Source organism: Ictidomys tridecemlineatus, chromosome 6 (genome assembly GCF_052094955.1).
Source record: "Ictidomys tridecemlineatus isolate mIctTri1 chromosome 6, mIctTri1.hap1, whole genome shotgun sequence".
Taxonomy (NCBI): domain Eukaryota; kingdom Metazoa; phylum Chordata; class Mammalia; order Rodentia; family Sciuridae; genus Ictidomys; species Ictidomys tridecemlineatus.
Window position 1 is genome coordinate 58,734,848 of NC_135482.1, and position 24,800 is coordinate 58,759,647.

The 24,800-nt window shown below is 32.0% G+C and overlaps 2 protein-coding genes and 1 long non-coding RNA gene across 3 annotated transcripts in view; 2 read left to right on the plus strand and 1 right to left on the minus strand.

The window, feature by feature from the left end:
- Positions 1 to 24,800, plus strand: part of LOC144378354 (uncharacterized) — a 60,887-nt gene that overhangs the window by 27,064 nt on the left and 9,023 nt on the right. The window contains exon 2 of the long non-coding RNA XR_013440032.1: positions 1,173 to 1,252. This is a non-coding gene — a long non-coding RNA (uncharacterized LOC144378354). The remainder of the gene's footprint in view (positions 1 to 1,172; positions 1,253 to 24,800) is intronic.
- LOC101971896 (olfactory receptor 6C70) lies at positions 5,604 to 12,167 on the plus strand. Its single transcript, XM_005342436.5, is given in 3 exon segments — positions 5,604 to 5,611; positions 11,117 to 11,708; positions 11,711 to 12,167. Coding segments are annotated over 3 exon segments (948 nt in total). The 3' UTR covers positions 12,059 to 12,167.
- On the minus strand, positions 16,387 to 17,356 carry LOC144378353 (olfactory receptor 6C2-like). The gene has a single exon (XM_078052376.1). The coding sequence runs from the start codon at positions 17,326 to 17,328 to the stop codon at positions 16,387 to 16,389; it is 942 nt and encodes a 313-aa protein (XP_077908502.1). The 5' UTR covers positions 17,329 to 17,356.

Sequence of the window (24,800 nt, forward strand, 5' to 3'; positions counted from 1 at the left end):
ATAAATACAAATTCTAGAAATTGGTCTTTTCATCTGACTCTTTAATATTTCATAATATTTCCTTATTTATATACTTTTTAGTAACAGTTAATGTACAAAATTCTTTTTAGATATAAATATTTTGTTGCAGTATATAAATAAAAAAACACAGAAAAATAGTAAATAAAATGCTTTGCATAAGTTATATTGATTTAGTGTAGCCCAGGTTTACATGCACTCAATCACTGTATTTAAAAGGACATGGTATTTATATAAAGCTTTCAAATCAGATCATGAATTCACCTTGTCAATGTGTGTATATATTCTTTTTTTTTTTTTTCAGTGCTGGGTGTCAAATCCAGGGCCTGTGCCTGATGGCATGTACTCTACTACTGTATACCCTATATACACCCTTTTAATTTCTGTGCAGTCTATAGTTCTCTACACTTTTTCCTGTGTTTAATTATGATGGCTGTTACTTGCTGAGACAAACAAACATGGCTTTTTTATTTACTAGCCCACAATAACTACTTTTGCCTACTCATTAATTTCATTCATCTTGCCAAAGCCAAGAGTGTCTTGATTTTTCCCAAAAGAACTTCAACCTGGTTGTGCATATCTGAATAATACCCATTTTCTTTGGGCTCTACATTGTTAAGATGCTTGATATGTTCAATTTCATGCTTTTACTTCACTTCTATTATTTTGATCTTATACTCAGAAGGAAACATTAATTCTCTAACTGGAGACCCTGTTCTGATCATTTTAATCCATTTTTCATACTGCATCCAGATTACATTCTAACATACCATCTCAATTTCTGTAGAAGTAACTATATACTCCACTGCATTTTTAGAGTCATCATCTGGAAGGAAAGTAAAAAGAGACAGAAACAAGGTACAGAGGCAAAGCGAAAAGCATAATCTGCTTGCCTGAGCTGCTGGCTTTATTTACATAAATAGGTTACTTTAGGTCATTGGCATCATTAGAACATATTGTTCATTGTATTACTAGGCAGGTTACAGACTTAGCAACATTATGCAGCTTATTCTTCAGTTACAAACTAAGTTGCAATGTGTAAAGCTTTGTGTAGCTCTCTTGAGAGTTTATTGTATAAAGTTAATGCTATGTGGTCAGGTTTAGGCTCAGTGAAACATTTTGATTGTCTAACAAGAGAGTTCCTTTGTTCCCAGGAGCTGAGTGTTTGAGATCAAGGTCAAGGCTGATTAGACCCTACCACAGAGCCTTCACTTGAAAGACATTACCATAGCAGGTAGGCAGTGCACATGTACTAGTTATCTTACTAACTGCTGGGAGAAACTGCAGAATATTCCAAGTGTGGAAAACAAGGTGTCCATTACCCCCCAGAAGTTTGCACACCAAAGGAATGCTGCCTAGTATATTTCCACAGCCAGAATCCTTACAATCATCCCTATTTCAGAGCTGTTTTGTATTGCTTATTTAATATTCTGTCTCCTTAAACTGTGATATTTTTGAGATCAGACCCTATGTTATACAATATGATGTATATCTTAATCTATTTCCTGGAATACAATTCTCAGGATATGAATGATCATATCATAGATACTGACAAACACCAGGTTATATTCTTTACTTGAGAAAAGTCCTTTACTCCTGTGGTCCACACAGAAGTTACTATACTCATACTGAAGATAGTTCCTACAATAGAAGAAGAGGTGCTATGTTTCTCTGACACTTCAGTACAATCTTTGAGCATTATGACATCATTACTCAGACAAGGCATCTCATCAGCTCAACTGGCCTCAGAGCTTTTGATTTAAATTCTTTCTAATATGGACCATGTGAAAAAATAATAAAATTAAGATAATGAGCTATTTAAAAATTTGCAGATATTAACTAATAACTTTTCCACAGTATTGTATTTATTTAGTCTCATAATTTTGTGGGGATACTTTTTCTATATAAACATTTTACTGCCCATATATTTTCCCAATTCATAAATGGGTTTAAAGTCTTCTTAATTTATGCCTGTGGTTAATAATCTCAAAAAATAAATGACATTCAAGAAATGAAATTAATTTCTCTACCCTTAAAACTAAATCAAAACACACATACACACATACTAATATTAATATTTATGTTACTTTATCCAATAGTGACAGAAAATATTTTATTTAACCAAATTTATAAAAGAAAAATTGACTTAAGAAATATGAAAACTACTTATGGTTTAGTCTGTCACTCAGGCGTTAGTTTCATTTTATCCACAGACTCATTAGTGCAATTTACAACTAAGTAAAATTTATTAGTAGTGATGTGGATATAATCTAGTTGTGTTTTCTTATTGAACTGGTCCTCAATGGGAGCAGTAGAAATATGCATATGCCAGGTTACCTCAAATTTTATATTCTGATGTCTAATAATTAACAAAATTCCCAATCTCAAGTTAGATGTTAAAAGGAAACTATTTCTGCAAATCAGTGTGGCTTAAAAGAAGATTAATAAATTGGCTGGGGAGAACCAGAATTTCTCTTTGATTTTTAATACCAAAGGGTTCGATCTCAACAGGATAGGAATAGGATGAGTCCTTTAAGAGTTTCACCACAGGCATGATGGAGAATTTTTATATGGTCATCCTGTATCAGGAAGGATTAACTAACTGTAAAACAACAAATGTCCTTGGTGTCCCTTCCTCAGTGTCATTAATGAAGGTAAAATGTAATTTATGTTATTGACAAAAGCTAACTAAAACTAACTAGGAATTAGGATAGTGTCCTTGGAGAATAAAAATGCATTATAGTACCAAGGTCAAGATGCATCATCAGTGTATTATATCTTTGCCAAAAAATAACGATCTAAATAATATTTTGGGTTTTTGTTTATTTTATTCACATTTTGTTGATTGCTAATAATACAGAAATTTCTTCAATATGTACTGGTAATTTATTCTTAACTAATACAATACTACTACCCACTAGTTGTTTTTGATTAAAAGTATTTGCTGAATTCTTATCATTCCCAGGATATTTTCACATCCTCAATATCTAGCAGTTATTAAGTCTTTGCAAATCTTACATATTAGAAATATTATTTCATGATTTAATATTTGTACTAATTATAGTATTGATATTTAGAAGAATTTGTTAGATAATAGCTAATAGCTTTTAAAAAGTAATATAAAGTATGTTCTTGATTATGACTGATGATTTCTAAATTTACTACCATTATTTGAGCTTTTCTTTTAACCCTGATCTTAACATATGTGTTACTTATATTTTCTTCCAATAATTTTATTATTTGCTTTGTTTATATTTACATCTGCATTTTATCTGAATTATATTTTGGTGTAAGGTAAAAGGATATATAATTTTCCCCCAAGTGATTAGTCATTTTATGACTTAATAAAGAATCAACTATTGTGTTAATTTTTTTTCTCATCTTTCAATTTTTTTTTAGAACTTACCCTATTTCTTCATTTGGAAAGGAAGAAAATGTGTCATCTTCAGTCTATAATTTTCCTATCTTTCCTTGCTTCACTTTCACTCCATATTTTTATCATCTTATTAATAGATCCACTGGATGGGAAAAGAGAAAGGATTCCTGACACATAATGTTGAATTACTACTTGTCCAATATTAAGCAATAGGGACAAGAATGAAAAGTTAATTTGCCAGTGGAACTGGATTGCTTTATAGAGGAGGGAGGTGTCATCAAAGAAGTATGATAAAACAACAAAAGAGAGAATGGGGCTCATGATAAAAGCAAGAAATGATTGAGTAATTGTAATCCACATGCTCTGTTGAATGAAAAGGGTAATAAGTAGAAGACTGTTAACAGAAGTGGAAATTAGATGAGTCTAGAATTGGACTTTCTAAAAATATCAAATAGATGAAATGATTAATTTATTAAAAGTTCCAATTCATTCATACTTCCAGAAGAGTAATAAAAACTGTGGTGCTCCTACATTCCCATCATTTTCATATCAAAGAAAGTTTTGAGATCTAAAATATCTGTGGGATAAAATCAAGACATTTTTTAAAAATCACAACTAATAGAATATTGAAGTAAATGAACACAACTATTTAAATTTTGAAAAAGTAAAAAAATATGAGTTGCTAAGGCTTGAATTTTTACTCTCCCGAATTCAGCCATTGACACTTAATGGTTAATGTGGAAATAACAGTGACACTTATGGGCTGGGGTTGTAGCTCAGCAGTAGAGCACTCACCTAGCACGTGTGAGGCCCTGGGTTCTATCCTCATCACCACATAAAAATGAATAAATAAAATAAAGGTATTGTAGTCTACTACAAGTAAAAATTAAATATTAAAAAAAGAGTCTGACATTTAAGTGAGTAGGTCATGAGAGCTCCTCTCCATTGAATGAGATTGAGGTCCTCATGAAAGAGGCTTTATTCAGTGTTTGGTTCTCTCACTTTCCCCTTTCTGCCATGTGAGGAGCTGACATTCCTCCCCTCTGAAAGATGCAGTCACAAGGTGCCTGGATGAAGAAGAAAGCAGGCTTCACTCTACAACTGAAACTGCTGGCACCTTGGTCTTAAAATTCCTTGCCTTCAGAAATGTGAGAAGATAAACTTGTGCTCACTGTAAATTATCCAGTCTCAGGTATTTTGTTCTAGTAGCAGAAATGGATGAAGACACTAAATTTTTATTAGATGTAATTGAAGTATAAGTCAAGTTACATGTGGATCAATTTTGCCCTGACATCTTTATATAGTACAGAAAGTCTCAGAGACAGATGTATTTAGTATTAATATTAAAAGCTGATTAAATTTTTGAAATAAAACAATGGGAGTGTAACTAATGATCTAGTGGGATATTTCATAAAACCTCTTAAATATACTCTTAATGGTATTTTTTCACATGTGCTGCACATTCCTGATAGTCATGTTTTTTTCTCTTCTTCTCCTTTGGCTTCCAACACTTTGTTCATTGGTCTCTTCTCATTTTCTTCACATCACCCTTTTTTCACCTCCACCAAGTCTATAGGCTTATTTTCTTTGGAGGTTGAGAAAGATAAAACTCTAAGAAGAAAAATCTGTGGTGATATGTTTTCAAATCTCACCTAAAATGCTAATGTTTTTCTGTATATTAACTCATGTTAAAAAGAATATAATTATCATACCTTTGATATTCTACCTCTCTATATTCTCTTTTTAAAAATGCATAAGGATTCAGTGATGGTTGACTGTTCTTTTTAAATTTGTCTTCACAATTGTTCTTTTCCCACATTATGAAAGACATGCTCTCTTCTCACTCATTCTAGTGAGAATTCTAGTTTATTATGATATGAATTCAATAGCAACCTCTTTGTCTACTAAACTTTTTCTTAAATTTTCAAAAAAGAAGAGTGGTAATAAACAGAAGAGTGGCAGTGAGAAAGATGAGGTGTGGTTAAATTCCAGAAATATTTTGAAGAAAGATCTAACACTATTTTCCAACAAAATACACTCTACTGCTAAAGAAAGAAATTAAGGATAAAATGAAGGTGTTTGGCTCTAGTATCTTGTGAGAAGAGAGTTTAAAGTAAACAAAATTGTTTATTATAAATTGTTCCTTTTGGAGCAGTTGGATTTGTTTTGTCAGCTACATAGCTTGTTATACAGACAGGTCTGGAGTATTATGGAGAGGTATGAATTAGAGATTAAAATTGGGAATATTTAAGACTCTACAGTGGCTTTAAGACATGATCCAGAATGAGGACATGTGGTACTAAGTATAGGAAGACAAGAGTTTGAATCCAGAGATCCAATGTAATATGCAAAATCAGAATAAGGAGAAATGAGAAAATAAGTAGGAAAAGCACATAGAGAGGTGGGTGGGAGGAATACCAGGTGACTGTGGTTATCATGGCAATCAAATGAAGAAAGGACTTCAGGCAGGTAGACTGCTCATGTTTTTAGATCTCTGGTGGAAAGAGAAAAAGAGAGAGTGGAGAGATAGGGAGAAGCTCAAAATGGCTGTAGCCTGGCTCCCTTACCAAACTTGTGGAGGACTGTGTTTTCAGTGTGTAGTCAAAGTCATACAAATTCTAATTCCATGTATGTACTCAAAGTCATAAATATCTTCTTGTGATCATGTGCTCACTTACATAACCTGTTAGCATTGAGCTTTTTCTTAGGCCCGCATGTAAAAAGTGCTCTGGAAATGGCTTGGGAGGCTGGCTAGCCGGTATTGCCACCCCGGAATAAAGAAAGCTACTATCCCAACCATGCCTCACAGCTTCTTTTAACTGCTAGAGCCATGAACCCCTGAACCCTGCTTCCTGGGCCTGAGCCTCAGCACAACAGATGAGACAGAGAGAGAGAGTGAGAGAGAGAGAGACATAGAGAGAGAATATCTCATAAAAAAATAAAACATATTCCCTCCTGCTCCCCAGAAATTTTTTAAAAAAATCAACACTGTCTCTTCATGTTTGAATTACCTACTACCTTACTATGCATATTATGTTCAAGGAGAGAAGTCACGATACAACTTCTGGATATTCTACCTCTCTATATTCTCTTTTTAAAAATGCATAAGGATTCAGTTGTGGTTGACTGATCTTTCTTAATTTGTCTTCACAATTGTTCTTTTCCCACATTATGAAAGACATGCTCTCTTCTCACTCAACCTCAGCCTTGCTCTATTACTATAACACAGGACCCACAGTGTGAAATCCTAAGGGTACCAAAGGAACTATTCAAAATGCTGATATCCATGAAGACTTTTTTATTCAAAGTACCAATTTCAGTTCTTTTTTAAAGCTTGACTTTCTATGCAATTTTTCCTTTAATTTCCAGTATTTTTTCTCATAGAAAAGGAGTCCAAGATTATAAATATATAAAACATAGTTTTATAAGACAGTAACAAGGCTGGTGCACCAAGTTGGAACCAATAGCATATATTGTATTAATATTTTATTAATAATAGACATATTAATAAAATATTTTAATTTTTGTAAAAACTCTATACAAATCTCCCTACTTAAAGCAAAGAGTGATCTCTTCCAAATCATAACCAATTAGCCTTCATTGTTTACACTCCCTCCGGTGTAATGATTTGAAGTAAAATGAGGTGTTACCTTTCAATGAATATTTACTGAACAGTTTCATATCCCTGTGTATTAAATAATGCAATTGAAAAAAATTATATTCCATATTCAAATTTCTCTCTAATAATAATCTTTATGGGAATGTTTCTTCTTTGTCATAATTTGGAGCCCCTTAAGATGGTCTTGATTTTGAAACAATATCCCCATCCATCTGATCCAACTTGCTTCATGTTTTTATGGGATAATTTCCCTCCCCATGCCCCACCGCCACTGTCTTTCTCATTTGTTGTGCTGAGGCTCAGGCCCAGGAAGCAAGGTTAAGAGGTTCAGGGCTCTAGCAGCTGAATGAAGAAGTGAGGCATGATTGGGATAGCAGCCATTCTTTATTCAGAGATGGGAATAGCCCCTAGCCAGCCTCCCACCAACTCTCATTTCCTGAGTATTGGAATTTATGTAGTGAGCAGTTGGACTGGCAGCAATTGTGTTGTTGGAAGTATGGTATAATAGTCAATCAAGTATACTTGCAATCCAGTCTCTATAATTTCTAAACTGTCATGGGTGTACATAAATAATTTCCCTAAATTTTATTTTTTCAACAGTAAACTGTTCATAATCATGCTTCTCTTTTCTATTATGATGATTAAGTTAAATACATTTTATTAATAATTAGCATGGTGTTTCAGGTATATTAAATGTTCACACGTGATAAGTTAATGCATCATAATTAGTGATACTTCAAAAAGGTTGAATTTAGCTGTTAATCTTCAATTCACTGAGGAAAATACTGTTGCACTCATTCTCAAATGGCAAAACTAGGCAGACATTTTATTTTTTATAATGTTGAACAATCACCTTTAAAAATTAGGTAGAGTTAATATTTATGTTAGGTACTTGGATGCCTTTCTCTTAGGGATATAGTCATATGTTGGGAATATGAATACATCCCTAAAGGAATTGTATCTTGAAAGACTTATTTTGATATCTTGGAACATATGTATTATCTATCCAAAACAGCTTGCTAGTTTTCAATATCTCCATGTCTGTATTGATATGATTATTTTTAATGTGAGTAACATAATAATGTTATAATGTTTGGAACAGTAAACCTACTTTTATTAAATAATAAAGATAAAAGAACTACTGGTGTTTTGTAGGTTGTTTTGAATGTTTTTAAATCGTTCCTGTTTTCCTTAGGGACCCTGTCCCCTTAGAGTCCTCACAGAGAAGCATTTATGCCTTTTAAATAATTGGAAACTAGTATTTGCTAATTTCCAGAGAACTATCTCAGTTTTGATAATCTTTATGAAGGATTCTGAGGTGGGATTAATTGGAACTATATATTATCTTATAATTTATCTGGTGTTAAAAAGAAGATCTTATTAGAAATATTTATTATCCATTCCATAGATATTTTTATCTGTTCATATACAGGAGTTAGTGAAGAAAAACTACATTAATAAAATATGAAATATGAAATATGAATTAACATGAGATATTATTTTATGTTAATTTTTGCCAACAAAATTAAATATTGTTTTTAATAAGTATATTTATCTTTCATTGTGGCTACTCATGTAATATAGAGAAAAAAAATATATCACTATATACTGATAAAGGTATGTAAAATAGTGATTTTCTTTTTCAAATATTTAGGAATGACTACACATACAATGTAAATTACACAGAAATAAGAAATAGCTATTCAAACTTGGTATTTTATCACTTCTATTTTTATAAAACATAAATAATTCTTTATTTGCTATATTAATGAATCCATGAATGCAAGTACAAGAAGTTTCACTTATGTACTTACCACTGCATTTCTAATGCTTTAGTGGTTCAAACCAAACATTGCACTGGAGAACTATGAAGGAAATGGTAATTATTTATTTACTGTCTAGATAAAGAAAATCTAAGAAATTTTTGAAGTCAACTAAACATAACAAAGTTGAAAGATATTTTTTTCTAAAGTATGATTTCACATGTTTAATTTTAATTCATTTTTTAAAATAGGAAAACATAACTCTTTTGAAAGTTAATTAATAAATGCTAATTGAATAATTTTCTCTTGTTGAAAAAATGTCTTTTTCCTGGTTTTGAAATTACTCTGATACTCCAATTTAACCTTCAGAAATGCTCAATATGTTTTGCAGAAAAAGCAGATATTAGTACACAGGCACAGTAACAAAGTGAATAATACCAAATGAGATGAAATCAAAGAAGAAAGTCAAAGATTAGTGTGTGTCTCTCTCTATGATCCACCATTCCCATCACAAGCTTGTAAATTGGAAAATTAATACAAGAGAGAAGAATCAGAGTAAAACAAACTGAAAAAAGTTACTAAAAAATGAAAATGATAAATGATGTAAAGTTGGCTTCTTGAATTCATATAAGTAATAAACTAAATCATGTAGAAGGAAAATATTCTACATTCAGTAATAATTTTTTTAAAAAGTCTTCAGAATAGGCAAAGATACTGATTTACAAAATTTGATGGGAAGAAATTTACTTTGAATATTTTGATTTAAAAGAAGAAAACACTTTATATTATAAAATGTTTTTTTTTCCTATTTCAGTGTTGATGTTCTAAGCTCATTTGTTAATATCATTTTACAAATCAACTGCAAAACTTTGCTCAGATTAAGAGGAAAATGAAATACACCATTTTTTAAAAATTGAAAACATGACTTTACACAGTTTCTGAATTTACTTATAATTGCTTGTTGCTATTATTAAATAAGTAAGCTTGAAAAAGTTTCCATTGTATTTTATCATTCCCTTTGATAGAAGAGTTACTAGTAACTGCATGTTTTAAAAAATGCAAGTGCATTGTAATATAATTCCTCTCTACAAAATAATTTTGTTTTAAAGTGCTATTACTTTTGTATAACTTTGCATAAGTTATAGCTATGAATACTATATGTAGGTTTTTATAAATTACAGGATTCTTATAAAAACTTTGTAATTTTGTATCTAAAATATACTGGAATACTTTTATAAGAATATATATCCACTTCAAAATGTGTTAGTATCCAAATGAGTAAATTTATTGAAACAATTGCTTATTTTCAAATACGTAGTGTTCTATGTTTTACTTTTTTCCCGTTTTTATTGGTTAATAATAATTATACAAAATAGTGGGATTTATTATGTTCTATTCATACATGCACATAGCATATTTGATCAATCTTACAATTCTCTCTTGTATTTTTCTTTCATTGCATTTTAATTTTTTAATATTTAGTTTTTAGTTGTAGTTGGGCACAATACCTTTATTTTATTTATTATTTTTATGTGTTGCTGAGGATTGGACACAGGTTCGTTATGTAATTGATTTCATAATAAAAGTGGGACATTTTATTTTATCCATAGGCTTCATATTTCTCAGCAGATTTCAGAGTCATAGAGCCCATATCACACCTTTAGGATTATACATACTTAAAATTTTTAAATTTTCGTAGATTCTACTTATATTTATTTTCTTTCATTTTTTCTTGGGAAATTTCCATGTTTTCATCAGTCATAGAGAAGTTGTAAGAGGTACAATAAGGGTCTTAGAAATGTCACTTTAATATGAAATTTAAAGACTCAGAATTTAACTGTAGATCTTCATTCACTATACTGGAATAATTGTTTTCAGATGAAATTAAAAATTAATTAAATTCTTTTTATTCTTGAAGCAATATTTTTATGAAATTATTTTATCAACTGGATATATTTGTAATTCGTTACAGTTAACTGAGCTTGAATGGAAGGGTGAAAAAAAATCAGCTATTATGTGTTTTGCAGATCAATTTCCAAAAGAAAGTTGACTTCTACAATGTTTTTAAAATCCAAATGAACAGTTTGTGTTTTCTAGTTTCAGGTTATGCCTTCGACAACTATGGAATATTGGCCCTTCAGTGGGAATATGGATCTTTCATGGATCTTCTTCTGGATATATAGCTACTCAAGTAGTTTCTATTTTTTTTAAATTTGTTCTAATTAGTTATACATGATAGCAGAATGCATTTCAATTCACTGTACAGAAATGGAGAACAACTTTTCATTTTTTTGGTTGTAATATTTTTTTATTTCTAAAATTGATTAAAAATTAAAAAAGAAATGAGAACCATTCAAGACAGATAGAATTCATCCTCCTGGGATTGACAGATAATTCACAGTCACAGATTGTGATTTTCTTATTTCTACTTCTAAATTACATGTTGAGTATAATGGGAAACTTGACCATCACTGTTCTCACTCTGCTGGATTCCCATCTCAAGACTCCAATGTACTTTTTCCTCCATAATTTCTCTTTCCTGGAAATTTCATTCACAACTACTTGCATCCCCAAATTCCTAATCACCATTGTAACTAGGGAAAAGACAATTTCTTATAATGATTGCATAACTCAGTTGTTTTTTTACATATTCTTGGGGACTACCGAATTTTTTCTTCTGGCTACCATGTTCTATGACTGTTAAGTTGCCATCTGCAAACCCTTGCATTATACATCCATCATGAACAACAAAGTTTGCCTTCAGCTTGTCCTGGGTTCTTGGGCAACAGAATTCCTGGTTGTTTTTCCTCCTCTGATTTTGGGTCTTGACTTGGAATTCTGTGCTTCAAATATTATTGATCATTTCCTTTGTGACATTTCTCCTGTATTACAACTTTCTTGCTCAGACACACATTTACTAGAACTGATAGCTTTTTTTTCATAGCTATGATAACACTCATTGTCACACTATTATTAGTGATTCTTTCCTATGCTCACATCATCAAGACAATTCTCAAATTCCCTTCAGCTCAGCAAAAGAAAAAAGCCTTTTCCACTTGCTCTTCTCACATTATTGTTGTCTCCATCACTTATTGCAGCTGCATATTCATCTACATAAAGCCATCATCAAATGAAAGAGTTACTTTATGCAAATGGATAGCTGTGCTCAACACTTCAGTCGCCCCTATGTTGAATCCATTCATTTACACTCTAAGGAATCAGCAAGTGAAACAAGCCTTCAGAGCAGGATTTAAAAAGATACTTACTGCTTTAGAAAAATAATACAACTTATTGAAATAACAAGAGAATATAATGAAACTTTGGTCAAAAATAAATTTGATCCATCTAGTTTAAGAATTAGTAGCTAATATATAATTATTTATGTACTTAAGCTGGGTAGAAATTTGAAATTATTTCTTTCTAAATTTAACTTTTTGTTCTTCAATAAGAAAACTGTAGTGTTAGAAATATAAAATTCAAAATTGATTTTCTTTAAAATCATATTAAAATAAAATATAAGAGGATCTTTGGTTGTATAATACCATGTAAAATATTTTTAATTAAACTGGACTTCTTAAGTAATTTTTAAAATATATTTTGTTTTGCTTAAAAGCCACTTTCTTTAAAAATCTGAGACAATCAAAAATTTGCAGTATTATTAAGAGTTCTTAGAATAGCATATGGGAAACTTAAAAATATATGTATACTCTTTTAAAAAATCATGCACAATATGAAGAAATGGTGAATTAGAGGAACCTCCCCAAGAGCATAACAGCTCCTTGAAACTGAATTAAAACAACAGTGCTCCAAGATATTTAGGAATTAACTCTATGGGGGAAATGATGCCAGACAACTTAGAGAGCTGCAAACCAGAAGTAGCAGTTTCTAGAAAAGAATGAGAATTAATAACATGAACAGATTCTAGCAGTTCTGGGCACATAGTGGTTCAGTGGAGGAAGAGAAGCTCCTCTCCAAGGAGCCAAAAGAAATTCTTTCACTGAGTTTCAGACAAACAGGAGTGGCGTTCAACAAAATCATAATCTGAGCAAAAAATTAGAGCAGATATGATGAGCTGAGCTGGTTTGGAGAAAAGTTCCAACACTCTTCACTGAAAATGAGGAAGTAGCGACAGCTTAAAGTCTCCATTTGGATTTCCTCAATAGGAGACTAGAAATCTCTGCAGTTTATTCAAATAAGTTTACTTATTTTGACCTCTGTTATTTGTCTTGTTCTCTCACTAAGTGAATTCAACACTTCTCTCTCACCAATAGGTCATCCAGACATAAAATTAGCAAAGATGCTTACTGCCTAAGACGGGTATTACAAATTAATGAACTTAACTGATGTTTATAGAATATTTCATCCCAAAACAGATCTTACACTTCTAAGGTACTTATGAAACTTTCTCCAAAATAGACCATATGTTGGGTCACAAAACAAGTCTTACAAAATGCAAATATATAAATAAAAATCTAAAAATAAGAAGATATAATCTCTTGAAGCTTATCAGATCATAGTGGTCTGAAAGTAGAAGTGAACAGGAAAAAAATCTTACAGGAACTACATAAACACCTAGAGATTGAGTAATACACTTTTGAATGATGAATGAATCATAAGAACATCAGGAAAAAATATTTTTAAAAACTTCTTAGGCTCAGAAGCACATTACAGGAATAGTAGTGTTCTGAAGAAGAATCCAGGAATTCAGGAGGAAAACAGGCACTTGGACCAAAGAAATAAGGAGGAAAACAGAAGCAATGGTTAGGGAAGGCCTTGAACTTCCAAATTACAGGTCTATAGAGTCACAAAACAAAAGACTTCAAACTATGAAACTGTGAATTCTAACTTGCAAACTCATAATGGATCTCCAGGTCTCTCTCACACACTGCAAGAAAGATAATGACCTCAAGACAGTGAAACAAGAAAGGCAAGGCAGTTGAGTTTATAATGAAATACCCCTTTGAGTACAAGTAGACTAATCCTACTGGGGAATTCTGAGAACCAGTGTATAAAATTCATATTTAAGATTTCTTCTAGGGCTGGGGATATAGCTCAGTTGTTAGGGTGCTTGTGTTTAATCCCCAGCACACAAAAAAAGAATTCTTCTATTCTGGCTTCCCGATGGAGTGGGACTGCAAAAACTAAGTGAGATAGGTAACTGTGAATGAAGTCAATTTGGAAGCAGACTGAAACCTCATCCTATGCAAGCAAGGAGTCTGGAGACCTGAGTTAGTTGGATACCCAAACTGAGATCTCCTAACAGTGAGATGTGCTAATTGCAATATCTTATCACAACATAATAATTCAATTAACTTGTATCACCAGTATGGACTTTTTGTTAATACACATTTTATTTCAAAGATGTTAATACCCCCAAAGACCAGCATGTATTATCTGTAGCAAGATTTGTCATGTAATTGTATTTGTTCATGGATCTTCAACCTCTAGTAACCATACTATTTGAAAAAGAAATGTTTTCAGCATGAGGAGAAAAGAAGGAAAAATGGTTCCATCTAGAAAAATTTAACTAATTTACATCCTTCCTTCTTCCTCAGTAATTTTCCATTTAATGAACTTATTTCAGCAAGTCTTTGCTTCCCTCTTCACATACAATTGCTTACAACTCTGGCCCAACTTTCTTTTTTCATAAGTTATTGTTATCAAGGCAATTACCTGGAGAGTTTGGAATTATTTCAACAGACTCTAGAGAAAATTAGCAACAAAGTTCTGTACTTGTATGGGTAGATAATTTCCCATGATTCCAGCAACCTGGATATCAAAAATCTGTTTTGAAACACAGATGGTAAACAAGCAAAACCTGCTCTTGTTCCTTGCTATTGACAAACACATATGCATACACATTACACCCAGGATTGAATCATCAATAGAAGTTGCCAGGATGAATAAGGAGCAAGAAGTTAGTTTCCATGCGAATTGCTATTTGAATGTTCTTTCACTAAATAAATCAATAAATTCTTAGAATCAAATGTGAATAGATATATAACATAATGGAGTCTCTGGGACATTTCAAAGGTTGTTTGAAGAGAAAAGTTTATAACTGTGAGTGCCCTATATAAAACAACAACAACATAAACAAACCTAAAATTCAGAAAGATCCCAAATAAAAAAATCTCATGATGCATCTCAAGCTCCTAGAAATACAAAAACAAATTAATTATAAAACTAATCAAGTGAGGAAATAATTAAGGTCTGAGATAAAATTAATGAAATAGAAAATTTTAAAAGCACAATAAAATTTAATAAATATTTGGTTCTTTATAAAGATAAACAATATTGATAGACCCTTAGCCAAACTAACTAAAAAAGGAGAGATGAGATAAAATGAGAGATGAGAGAAGACATACAATTATAGATGAAAAAGTACATATCACCACAAACATCAGTGGAATCCAGAGTCTCTTTAGTTACTATTTTTGAAAACTTCTGGGAAATATTTAATATTGTGGTATCTTCTTGTTTAATTGCTCTGTTCACATTGTGAAGGAAACTTCTTTGTCTCTTCTGATAAATTTTGGCTTGAAGTCTGCTTTGCTGAATATGAGAGCAGCTACTCCTGCTTCTTTCAGGCTCCATTTCCATGGAATATAATTTTCTGTCCTTTTAAATTCAGCCTGTGGAAGGCTTTGCCTCAGAAGTGTGTCTTTTGTACACAGCATATAGTTGGGGTTTTCTTTCCTTTTTCTTTCAGTGACAAGCACACTGTTGATAGCTTCAAACTCTAACCTCTTAATTTTTTAGTATTTTAAGCATTATTCCCTTGATCTTAATTTAAATCTATATTACCATTTCTATTTCCTTATTTATTTCTATTTTTCTCATTATATATCATTGATAACTTATAAAAAATTTGTTGATTTAACTAGTTTTCCTATTTGTGGGAACTTAGAATTTTGTGTTCCAATTAAGGTTCATGCATTTATTCCGAATTAGTAATGCATAATAAGTGATTTAATGTTTATATTGCTTTAAATTAAGTATATATCTTTTAAGTGGTGTTGGTCTGCTATATAAGAAAATAGAAACTAAATCTTACCAAAGATTGTGAAGATATCCTCAATTCTGGTGAATCATAAACTCCTGTTGATATTTCCTTTCCCAATATTGTAATAAGCTTGGTGTGCCTTATTTGGTTTAATATATTTTAGCATGTCTCTGCAGTTTTTGGATTCTGTTTTTTTTTTAATTTTCATTGTTGACTTTATGCTATTAATTTTATAATTCATATTACAGTAAGAAAGTAGCTACCACTATTGTCATATAATTTAACACATAGATAATTTACACAATTTAAAATATTATTTTCTTTTCTTCCCAAGAGCATTATTATTTTCTCCATTTCCCTAACTCAGAAGTTGAGAAAAACTTAATTTATTGGAAATTATACTTTTTTTAGTTTCTCACTGAAGGAAAACACAATGCATGAATTTTATTTGAAGTAATAAAGAGTTTAATAAAAGGGAGATCAGGATGAAATGTTAAATGTCATTGAGAAGGCTAATTGGACTAAAATGTAGAAGAAAACAATGAAGTGAGAAGCAGCAGTAAAGCAGGTGGAGAATGTTTTATTTTCCTTTGATTCAACAAAACTTCTACTTCTTTGAGAGAAATACAATCTTCTTTATGGAGTCATTGAAAGCATGTTTCACTTGCTTGTTCCTCAAGGTGTAAATGAAAGGGTTCAGCAAGGGTGCTACAGAAGTAGTAAGCACTGAAACTCCTTTATTTATGGCCACCTCTTCCTTTGCTGAAGGCTTGATGTAGATGAAGATGCAGCTGCCATAGGTGATGGAAACCACAATCATGTGGGAGGAACAGGTGGAAAAGGCCTTTTTCCTTTGCTGAACAGAGGGGAATCTCAGAATGGTCCTGATGATGTATGTGTAGGACAGAACCACACAGACTAGGGTAATAATGAGGGCAAATACAGCCACAATGATAACCATCTGTTCTAGTACCCATGTGTCTGAGCACGAGATCTTTAGGAGGGGACTTGCATCACAGCTGAAATGATCAATGGCATTAGAATCACAGAATTCAAGCTGGAGACCTACATTTAGGGGTGGGACAATAATCATCAAGCCAGCTACCCAGCAGGAGAGGACTAATAAGGTGCACACTCTGTTGTTCATGATGGTCATATAATGAAGGGGTTTACAGATGGCCACATAGCGATCATAGGACATGGCTGCCAGGAGAAAAAATTCTGTTGCTCCAAAGAGAAAAACAAAAAATATTTGAGTTGCACAAGCATTGTAGGTAACAGTATTGTCTCCAGTTGATAAACTGTACAGGAATCGAGGGATACAGACAGTAGTAAATGAAACTTCTAGGAAGGAAAAGTTTCTGAGAAAGAAGTACATAGGTGTCTTCAGATGGGGATCCACCAATGTGAGGGTGATAATAGTCAGGTTCCCTGTTACACTCAACATGTAGGTGAGCAACAGAAAGATAAAAAGTACAATTTGCAGTTTTGGGTCATCCGTCAGTCCCAGTAGGATGAAAGTGGTTACTGCTGTGTGGTTTCTCATCATAGAACTTTGATATTTACCTAATCCTTGTTTAAAAATCAAGATTTTTGAAGAAAAAACATATTCAAATTCTACAACAAAAAGGTGTGCTTATAGAAGATCAGCAAATTAGACTACATTTATCTTCTCCTTTTACATCATAATCAATATTTGTACTATTCCAGTAGGCTTACTGAATTTTATGTCTACAAGTAGTGGAGATTTCCTTAAGGGACCATATTATTGTAAAACAATCCAACTGTTTCTTTGATCTTTTGTTGCCCTCAGAATTTACAAATGTAGTTGATTTGTCACATAGGAATCATTATGTGGTCTGGATTTCCATTTCTGTGAAATCTCAAGATTATTAGATTGTTAGAGTGGATAGAAAATGTACTCTAAAAAGGAGGAATTGTTCTTTTTCTGTTATATCCTTTGTGGCCACAAAAACAGTGTCTAATACATAACACATGTTCACTAATTTTTGAAGAAATTATTTAATGTACCTTTATATAATTGTAACTTGTATTTCAATGTTTAAAAAAGTAGAGAATGTTTCAGATAATACTCATAGCTAAAAGGCTTTTACTGCAATGTCTGGAAGAGAAGAATTGCTGTGAAATCCTGATTGTAACTAAGGTAGTTTTTTTATTTTTTCTTCTTTGTTTAATTTACTTTCCTATCTATATCCCAAAACCATTTCTGTCACACGGACACTTGGTGAAATAACCAAATGTAATTAGTGATAGAGCCTTTTCATCTTTGTAATATAAATTCTACTCATCTCTTCATATCCATATTAGAATTTTTATTTAGCCATCCAGTTTTCTGTATTTTTCATAAGCAAATTCAGTGGTAGTGTTTCTAGAGGAAAAATGCTTGTAATAGATATAAATAAATAAACCTACCTTTTGAAAGGGAAAAATAATGTCATCACAATTCTATGGCCCAGAACAGTCACAGTCTGAAAAACCGTAATTCCACTTTTTTTTTTGCCTGGCCAGGATTCCTTCTCTTTTCTCCATTCTTCTAGTCTATTGATTCACCTAAAATATTATTAAATTATAAATTTCTTAGGATCAAACAGTTTTGAGGTAAGGAACATAATAGCAGTGAATTCTTCTTTGGCAGTAAACAGAAACCAGGTACAAGATGAAGACAAGGCTGAGTGAGTAGGAAAATTGAAGTTGTTTGTTGTTTGTTTTTAACTTCTCTTTTCTGGTGATTTTGCTATCCCCCAGGAGGTGTGCTCATGGCTTACAATCTTTGTTACACTGGAAATCTTGGGTGTTTGGAGTCTACAGTTAAAAAAATTGACTATTCATCTTTCTAACAGCTCATATTAAGTTGTAAAGTACAAGCAGATGTTACTTTATATCTCTTATGTTATCTATTAACAGCAGCAAATATGTGTTTTGGAGAAATTGAAATCTGTGCACCTTTTGGTGGGAATGTAACCTGGTATAGTTACTGAAGAAAACATTATGAAGTTTCCTCAGAAAACTAGCAATAGATTGGCTGTATAATCTAGCAATCCCACTTTTTGTCATGCTTCCAAGAGAATAGGTAACAGTATCCCAAAGAAAAATCTGCATTCCTGTGTTCATTGCAGAAAAAAATAGCAAAGCTTTGGAAACAACCCAGATGTCAAAATGGATAAAAAGAAAATGTGATGCACATGAGCACACACATACACACACACAATGAAATATTATTTAACTATAAAAAGAAAGAATCCCTGCAATATGCAACATCATGAAAATCCTGAAAGATATTATCAAAGTGAAATGGGTTACAGAAGGGCCAATGTTCCGTGATTCCACTTCCATGAAGTATTTAACATAGTCAAATTGAAACAAACAGTGATTCAGAAGGGTGGTTGCCAGGAGCAAAGGAAAGGGAAATGGAGAGTTTTCTGTGGCTATGAAATTTCAGTATTGAAGAAAAGTAAGTCTAGAGATCTGCTGTGCAACATGGTGCCATTATTAGCACTGCTATTTTGGGCACTGAAAAAATTTTAAGAGGGTATATGTCCTTTTAAGTGTTTTTACCAAAACAAAGAAATAAACAACAACAGTTATAAACAAACAAATGAAACCAAAACCTAAAAGGGAAACAAGGAAATTTGGGAAGCTGAAGGATATATGTTCATTTTCTCTATTGTGATGATGTCTTCATGGTATGACCATGTCCTACCTCATCAAATTGAGTATTTCAAATATATAAAATTTATGTTACAAATTATACCTCAATAAAGCTGTTAAAAAGAAACACATGCTGAAGACAATTACACTATCTAAATGAATTCTCACTTCCATAATTATGAACAGAATGCCTCATACTCTGCCAAATGGCATCTAGCCCCATACCCACTGATCTCTGTCCCTAGTGAATGGGCTATTGGTGAACCACATCTGAAGTCATTTAGTAAACTGTATCATTTGGAAAAGACCTAGGATGTTTATCTAGAGTGTCTTAAAGTAAACATTTGCCTCCTTAATTATTTGACTTATAGTTTTTCCTTCTGTACATTTATAGTCTTTCATGTGATCCTTTACCCAAACTTCAAATTTCACCTGTTTTTCTCAGAAACACAATATCACTTTCATTTCTATTTTCAGTCTTATATTTTATTGAGTAGGGGTAAATATGTCTTCTCCTTTTTTATAAGAAAAGAATCCTCTTAATTCTCCTAATATTTTTGAGTTTTGTCCTCTAAGACATCTTTCCACCAGTGCAGGCTAGGGGAAATTGTGTTAAGGTAATGATTGCTTCATAGTGTCCATTCTCCATGCTCATCTTCCCAAACTTCCAATGTCCTTCTGCCAGAGTGCGCCACTCTGACATTCTCTTGGCCCTAGTCTTCCCAAGGAATGAAGTGCTCTGGATGTTTTCAGCCCCCTCGCTCTTATTAATTCTGCTTCAGGGATTGATTGACCTTGGCTATTGGCAAACATCAAGCAAGCTATGTAAAACAAATCTATTCCAAGTAGCATCTGCTATTTCCCAGGCACCAGGATAGGTTTCATATCAAGAAAATCATTTAATTTGTATTAAAAGTCTCACTGTCATTTTCTATAATCTGTAACGTTCATCTTTTGAATTAGAATTATCAAAGTAATTTTTCTCAAAAATAGATTCATGAGAATTAAATGCATCTAATAAATTTTCACCAAGAAATAGGGGAGTGAAGTCAGATGCTAGTGGAGAAATTAGAAGGCAGAATAATTGTAATACAATGATTTAGAGTTTCATAAACATAGTAATGTTTGAGAATCACCTAGGCAATTAAAGTTTATTGTTCAACACTGCCATTGTCATCTACCCCTCCATCAGTACTATTCCTTATGCCATAAACCATTACTTAATTAGTATATTTGCATTATACTGTAGACACAAATGAAGGATAAATAAAATATTAATAGAGTTCCTTTTACCAGCATTATTCGCCTTATTTTGTTGATGTAACCCCTGATCTTTACATGTAGTCTTCATGTAGAGGAACAGATTGTACTTCTGTTTATAGAGTAACGATTGCCCCAATCAGCTAGCCCTAATTATTTATAATGCTGGCAATGAACATATACACTATCTGAAACACGGTTTCTTGGGCTTCTTGTATTTCCCTATCATTGAATGAAATGTTGTTTCTGCAGGAGATAACAGTTTGTTTTAAAAATGATTTTATTTTATTAACTCAGTTTGCTTTTTAAAAATTCCTGCAAATAACATGAGTCCTGGGGTCTAGAAAAATTAATTCTTCCTTCCTATGGCCATGTGCCTTAGAAAATCCCACGTGGTATATATGGCAAGACTCAGCTTGCTTTCAGGTTATCATCACAGGAAAATAGGCAGAAAACTAAGGGAAATGGCACAGACCTGGTATGACTTAGATGAAGATGCTAACAGAGCACACTGAACAATATTGTCCAATGATCGTGCATCACGTGCATTTACTTCTGAGTGAGACGCAAGGTTTTTGAAGACATCCATAAAACGGAATCTATTCCCCTTGATGATATCCCACCCCCATCTCAAGATTGGTCCCTGAAAGCCTCTCAGGCTAACCAAGAGCTTATTTTAGGAAAAAACAAAACAAAACAAACAAACAAACAAACAAAACAGAGCTCTTGTTTTCAAGTTCCTGGGATTTTCCATATGAGTTCAATCTTTTTAAATGCAAATCATATTTTGACTTTGATAGATAAAAATCAATGTCTTAATGGTTTCTCTTTTATACAGGTATGATTTACTATAACTAGCTCTTTGATTTTAGTTATCTTAGAACTAATTGTCTCTCAACTACTTCAAGACCACAAAAAGTGCAATGAGTGGAATAAGGTATAAAGTCAATAAAAGTTGACATCTTTTCTGTCACCTCATCCCTCAGACCTCCCGCTCTGTATGCATACCAGGCAAAAAAGGTCTTGGTGAAAATCCTTGCCTTGATAATGTTGTGCAGTGAATGAGGAAAAAATAAAAGTTCTCTCAATAAACAGTAATATGTCTCACTTAGATATTAAGAGAACGATTTCATTAAACTAATAGGAAATATTGGACCATTTCTACTGAAAATTTTCACAGTAAAAGAATATTTAAAATTTAGAAAATGTTGAAATTTTAAGTAATCTAATATTCTTTGTGGTATATTTTCCAAGGATTTGGAAGGCATATTTCACTGTGTCTTTTAAATTACACAGCATGGATAACTATAAATTACTAGAAGGATAATTAAATATGCCAGGACCAATTAGTTAGTATTGTCAAAAATCTGGTGAATAATTTAAAAACAGGTTTCTTACAATTTTCCATATTAAAAAGTTGAAGCAAATCTTAAAAAATTACAGGAAAATACAGGAACAAATATTTCTTCCCCTGATCTCTCAAAAGAGAAAGCAGTTCTCACGTCTACCTTACATTACTTACTCCTGATAATTTTTCATCATTTTGGCTGGCAGCTCCTTAGTGGGTTTAACTGTGATGTGTTAAGGAAGATGTGACTTGTCCAGGGCTAGCATCATCATCTAAATTTGCTCTGCACACATATTTTGAAGAGTCGTGAATTTTCCTAGTTTCCAAGTTTCACGTAGTTATGTTATATTTTAGAAACTTTTACTTTGAATATTGGAAACATTTTCTTTGCTCTCTAACATTCTGATAAGAAAATCTGAGAGAAAGAAGAAAAAAAAGAATTTTCTTTGGGTTGCAAAGAGTGATGCTCTGATCTTTCTGAGCAGACAGTTAATATTTTCACTCCCCAAATAATGATATTTATGTTTTCTGCTCTATCTCTGGAAAGCACCCTGGGATTACCTGAATTAATAGTCATGTATCCTTAGTGCCCAGGTTCAGACAGAGCCCTCTGTGTAATTAGCCTTGGCAAAGCAACTAAAATAAACAGCAGCAGAGACATTTTCCTTTGAGACAGTAAGATAGCAAACAAGAATAAGCTAGGGGGCAGGTGCTCATCTTAATGAAAATGAAAAAAAAACACAAGTCACATTCAACTCCCCATTCTCTCCATTAGAATGTCTAAGGATATAATTCTGTCTGTTAATAAAATATTTTATTGAATCCTCCATGATAAAATGTTTGGTAGTATATCTACTACATGTGAAAATTTTAATTGATAAAGATTATTATGTACACAAAGTTATTATAATATCCATCATTTTGTTAATCTGAATTTACATTTGAAAGCAAGAAAACAAATAAGGTGGACATTATTTGTTCTATATGAAAACAATGCATCTTCTTATTGCTTTGTGTTTGGAGACTTCCAGCTTCTGTCTTTTAGTTATTTATAAAATACAAAATAAGTTATTATGAATTACAGTTGACCCTTTTCTAGAGAATATTATTGCTATTGTACAATGTGATCAATTTTTTAAACATCCATTAATGAGAAAGAATAGATAATATTTGTCTACATGTGATTTATTTTACTTTTCATATTGTTCTCTAGTTATATCCATTTTGGCACTTGATATTATTTTTATAGCTGAAGAATCTCTCTCAATTTCTAATTCAGACAATTTACTATTAGTGTACAGAAACACTAAGGAATTTTGTAAGTTGATTTTTGTATCATGTACTTTGCTGAATTAATTTTAGTTCCAATAGCTTTTCATTGGAGTTTGGGGGATTTTCTCTACCTAAGACCATATTGTCTTACAAACAATGACAATATGATTTCCTCCTTATCAATTAAGATGCCTTTTATTTCTTTCTTTTGCCTGATTGTTCTTGCTAGAATGAAAGTGGTGGAAATAGCATTAGTATTCCAGATGTTAGAGAGAAAGCTTCCAGCTTTTCTCCATTCAGTTTGGTTGCAACTGTTGACTTACCATTTATACACTTTATTGAGATACTTATTCTGTTTTATCATGAAGGGATTGTGAGTTTGTATCAAATGCCTCTTCTACATCTATTTAGATGATTATATATTTCTGTCTTTCATTTTGATAATGCTGTATAACTTGTTTATTGATTTGCATATTTTGAACCATCCTTGCATCCTTGGCATGATTCCCAGTTAATCATGGTGCATTCTCTTTTTAATATGTCATTTGATTCAGTTCAGTTTGCTAGTTGTTTTTGAGAATTTTTGCATCTACATTCATTGAGGATATTGGCCTGTAGCTTTGTTTTTTGTTAAGTTCTTGTCTAGTTCTGGTATCAGGGAAATTAATGCTAGCCTGAGGGAAGAAATTTGGAAAATTTCCCCCTCTTCAATTTTATGGAACCACTTAAAAATGAAAATAACATATTTTACATATTTGGTAGAACTTCATAGTGAAGCCATGTAGTCCTGGGTTTTTCTTTGAAGGGAGATTTTGTTTACTGATTCAACCTTGTTTATCACCATTGGCTGTTCAGTTTTTCTATTTCTTCATGATTAAATCTTGGCAAGGTGTACATTTACAGGTATTTGTTTTCCTTTCTTCTAGCTTATCAATTGTGGTATAGTTGTTCATAATAATATCTAAGGTTTCTCTGTATTTCTTCAGTGCCAATTATAATAATTTAATTTTCATCTCTGATTTAGTTTGTTTGAATATTCTCTGTCTTCTCAATAGTCTTACTAGGTAATTGTCACTTTTCTTTCTTTTTTTTTTTTTGAAGGAACAGCTCTTCATTTAACTTTTCTTTTGTGTTTTTTAAATTTTGTGTTCCACTCATTTTGTCTTAGATCATTATTTCTTTCCTTTTACTAATTTTGAATTTTGTTTGTTCTTTTTCTACTGCTTTGAGATGCAAAGATAGGTTCTTTATTTTAGGTCTTTACTTTTTTGGTGCAGGTGTGACTGCTGTGAACATTCTTCCTAGTACTGCTTCTGTTGTATAGCATTGATTTTGGTATGCTGTGTTTCCAATTTCTATTGTTTCAAGAAGCTTTTAAACTTTATTTACTATTGGTTATTCAAAAGTGAGTTTGTTTAATTTCCCTGGATTTATATAAAGTTTTTTTTATTTATTTCTTGTTTTATTATGTC

Excerpts from the sequence above, each read along its gene's own strand:
- LOC144378353 (XM_078052376.1), bottom strand. The coding sequence starts at position 17,328 with ATGATGAGAAACCACACAGCAGTAACCACTTTCATCCTACTGGGACTG.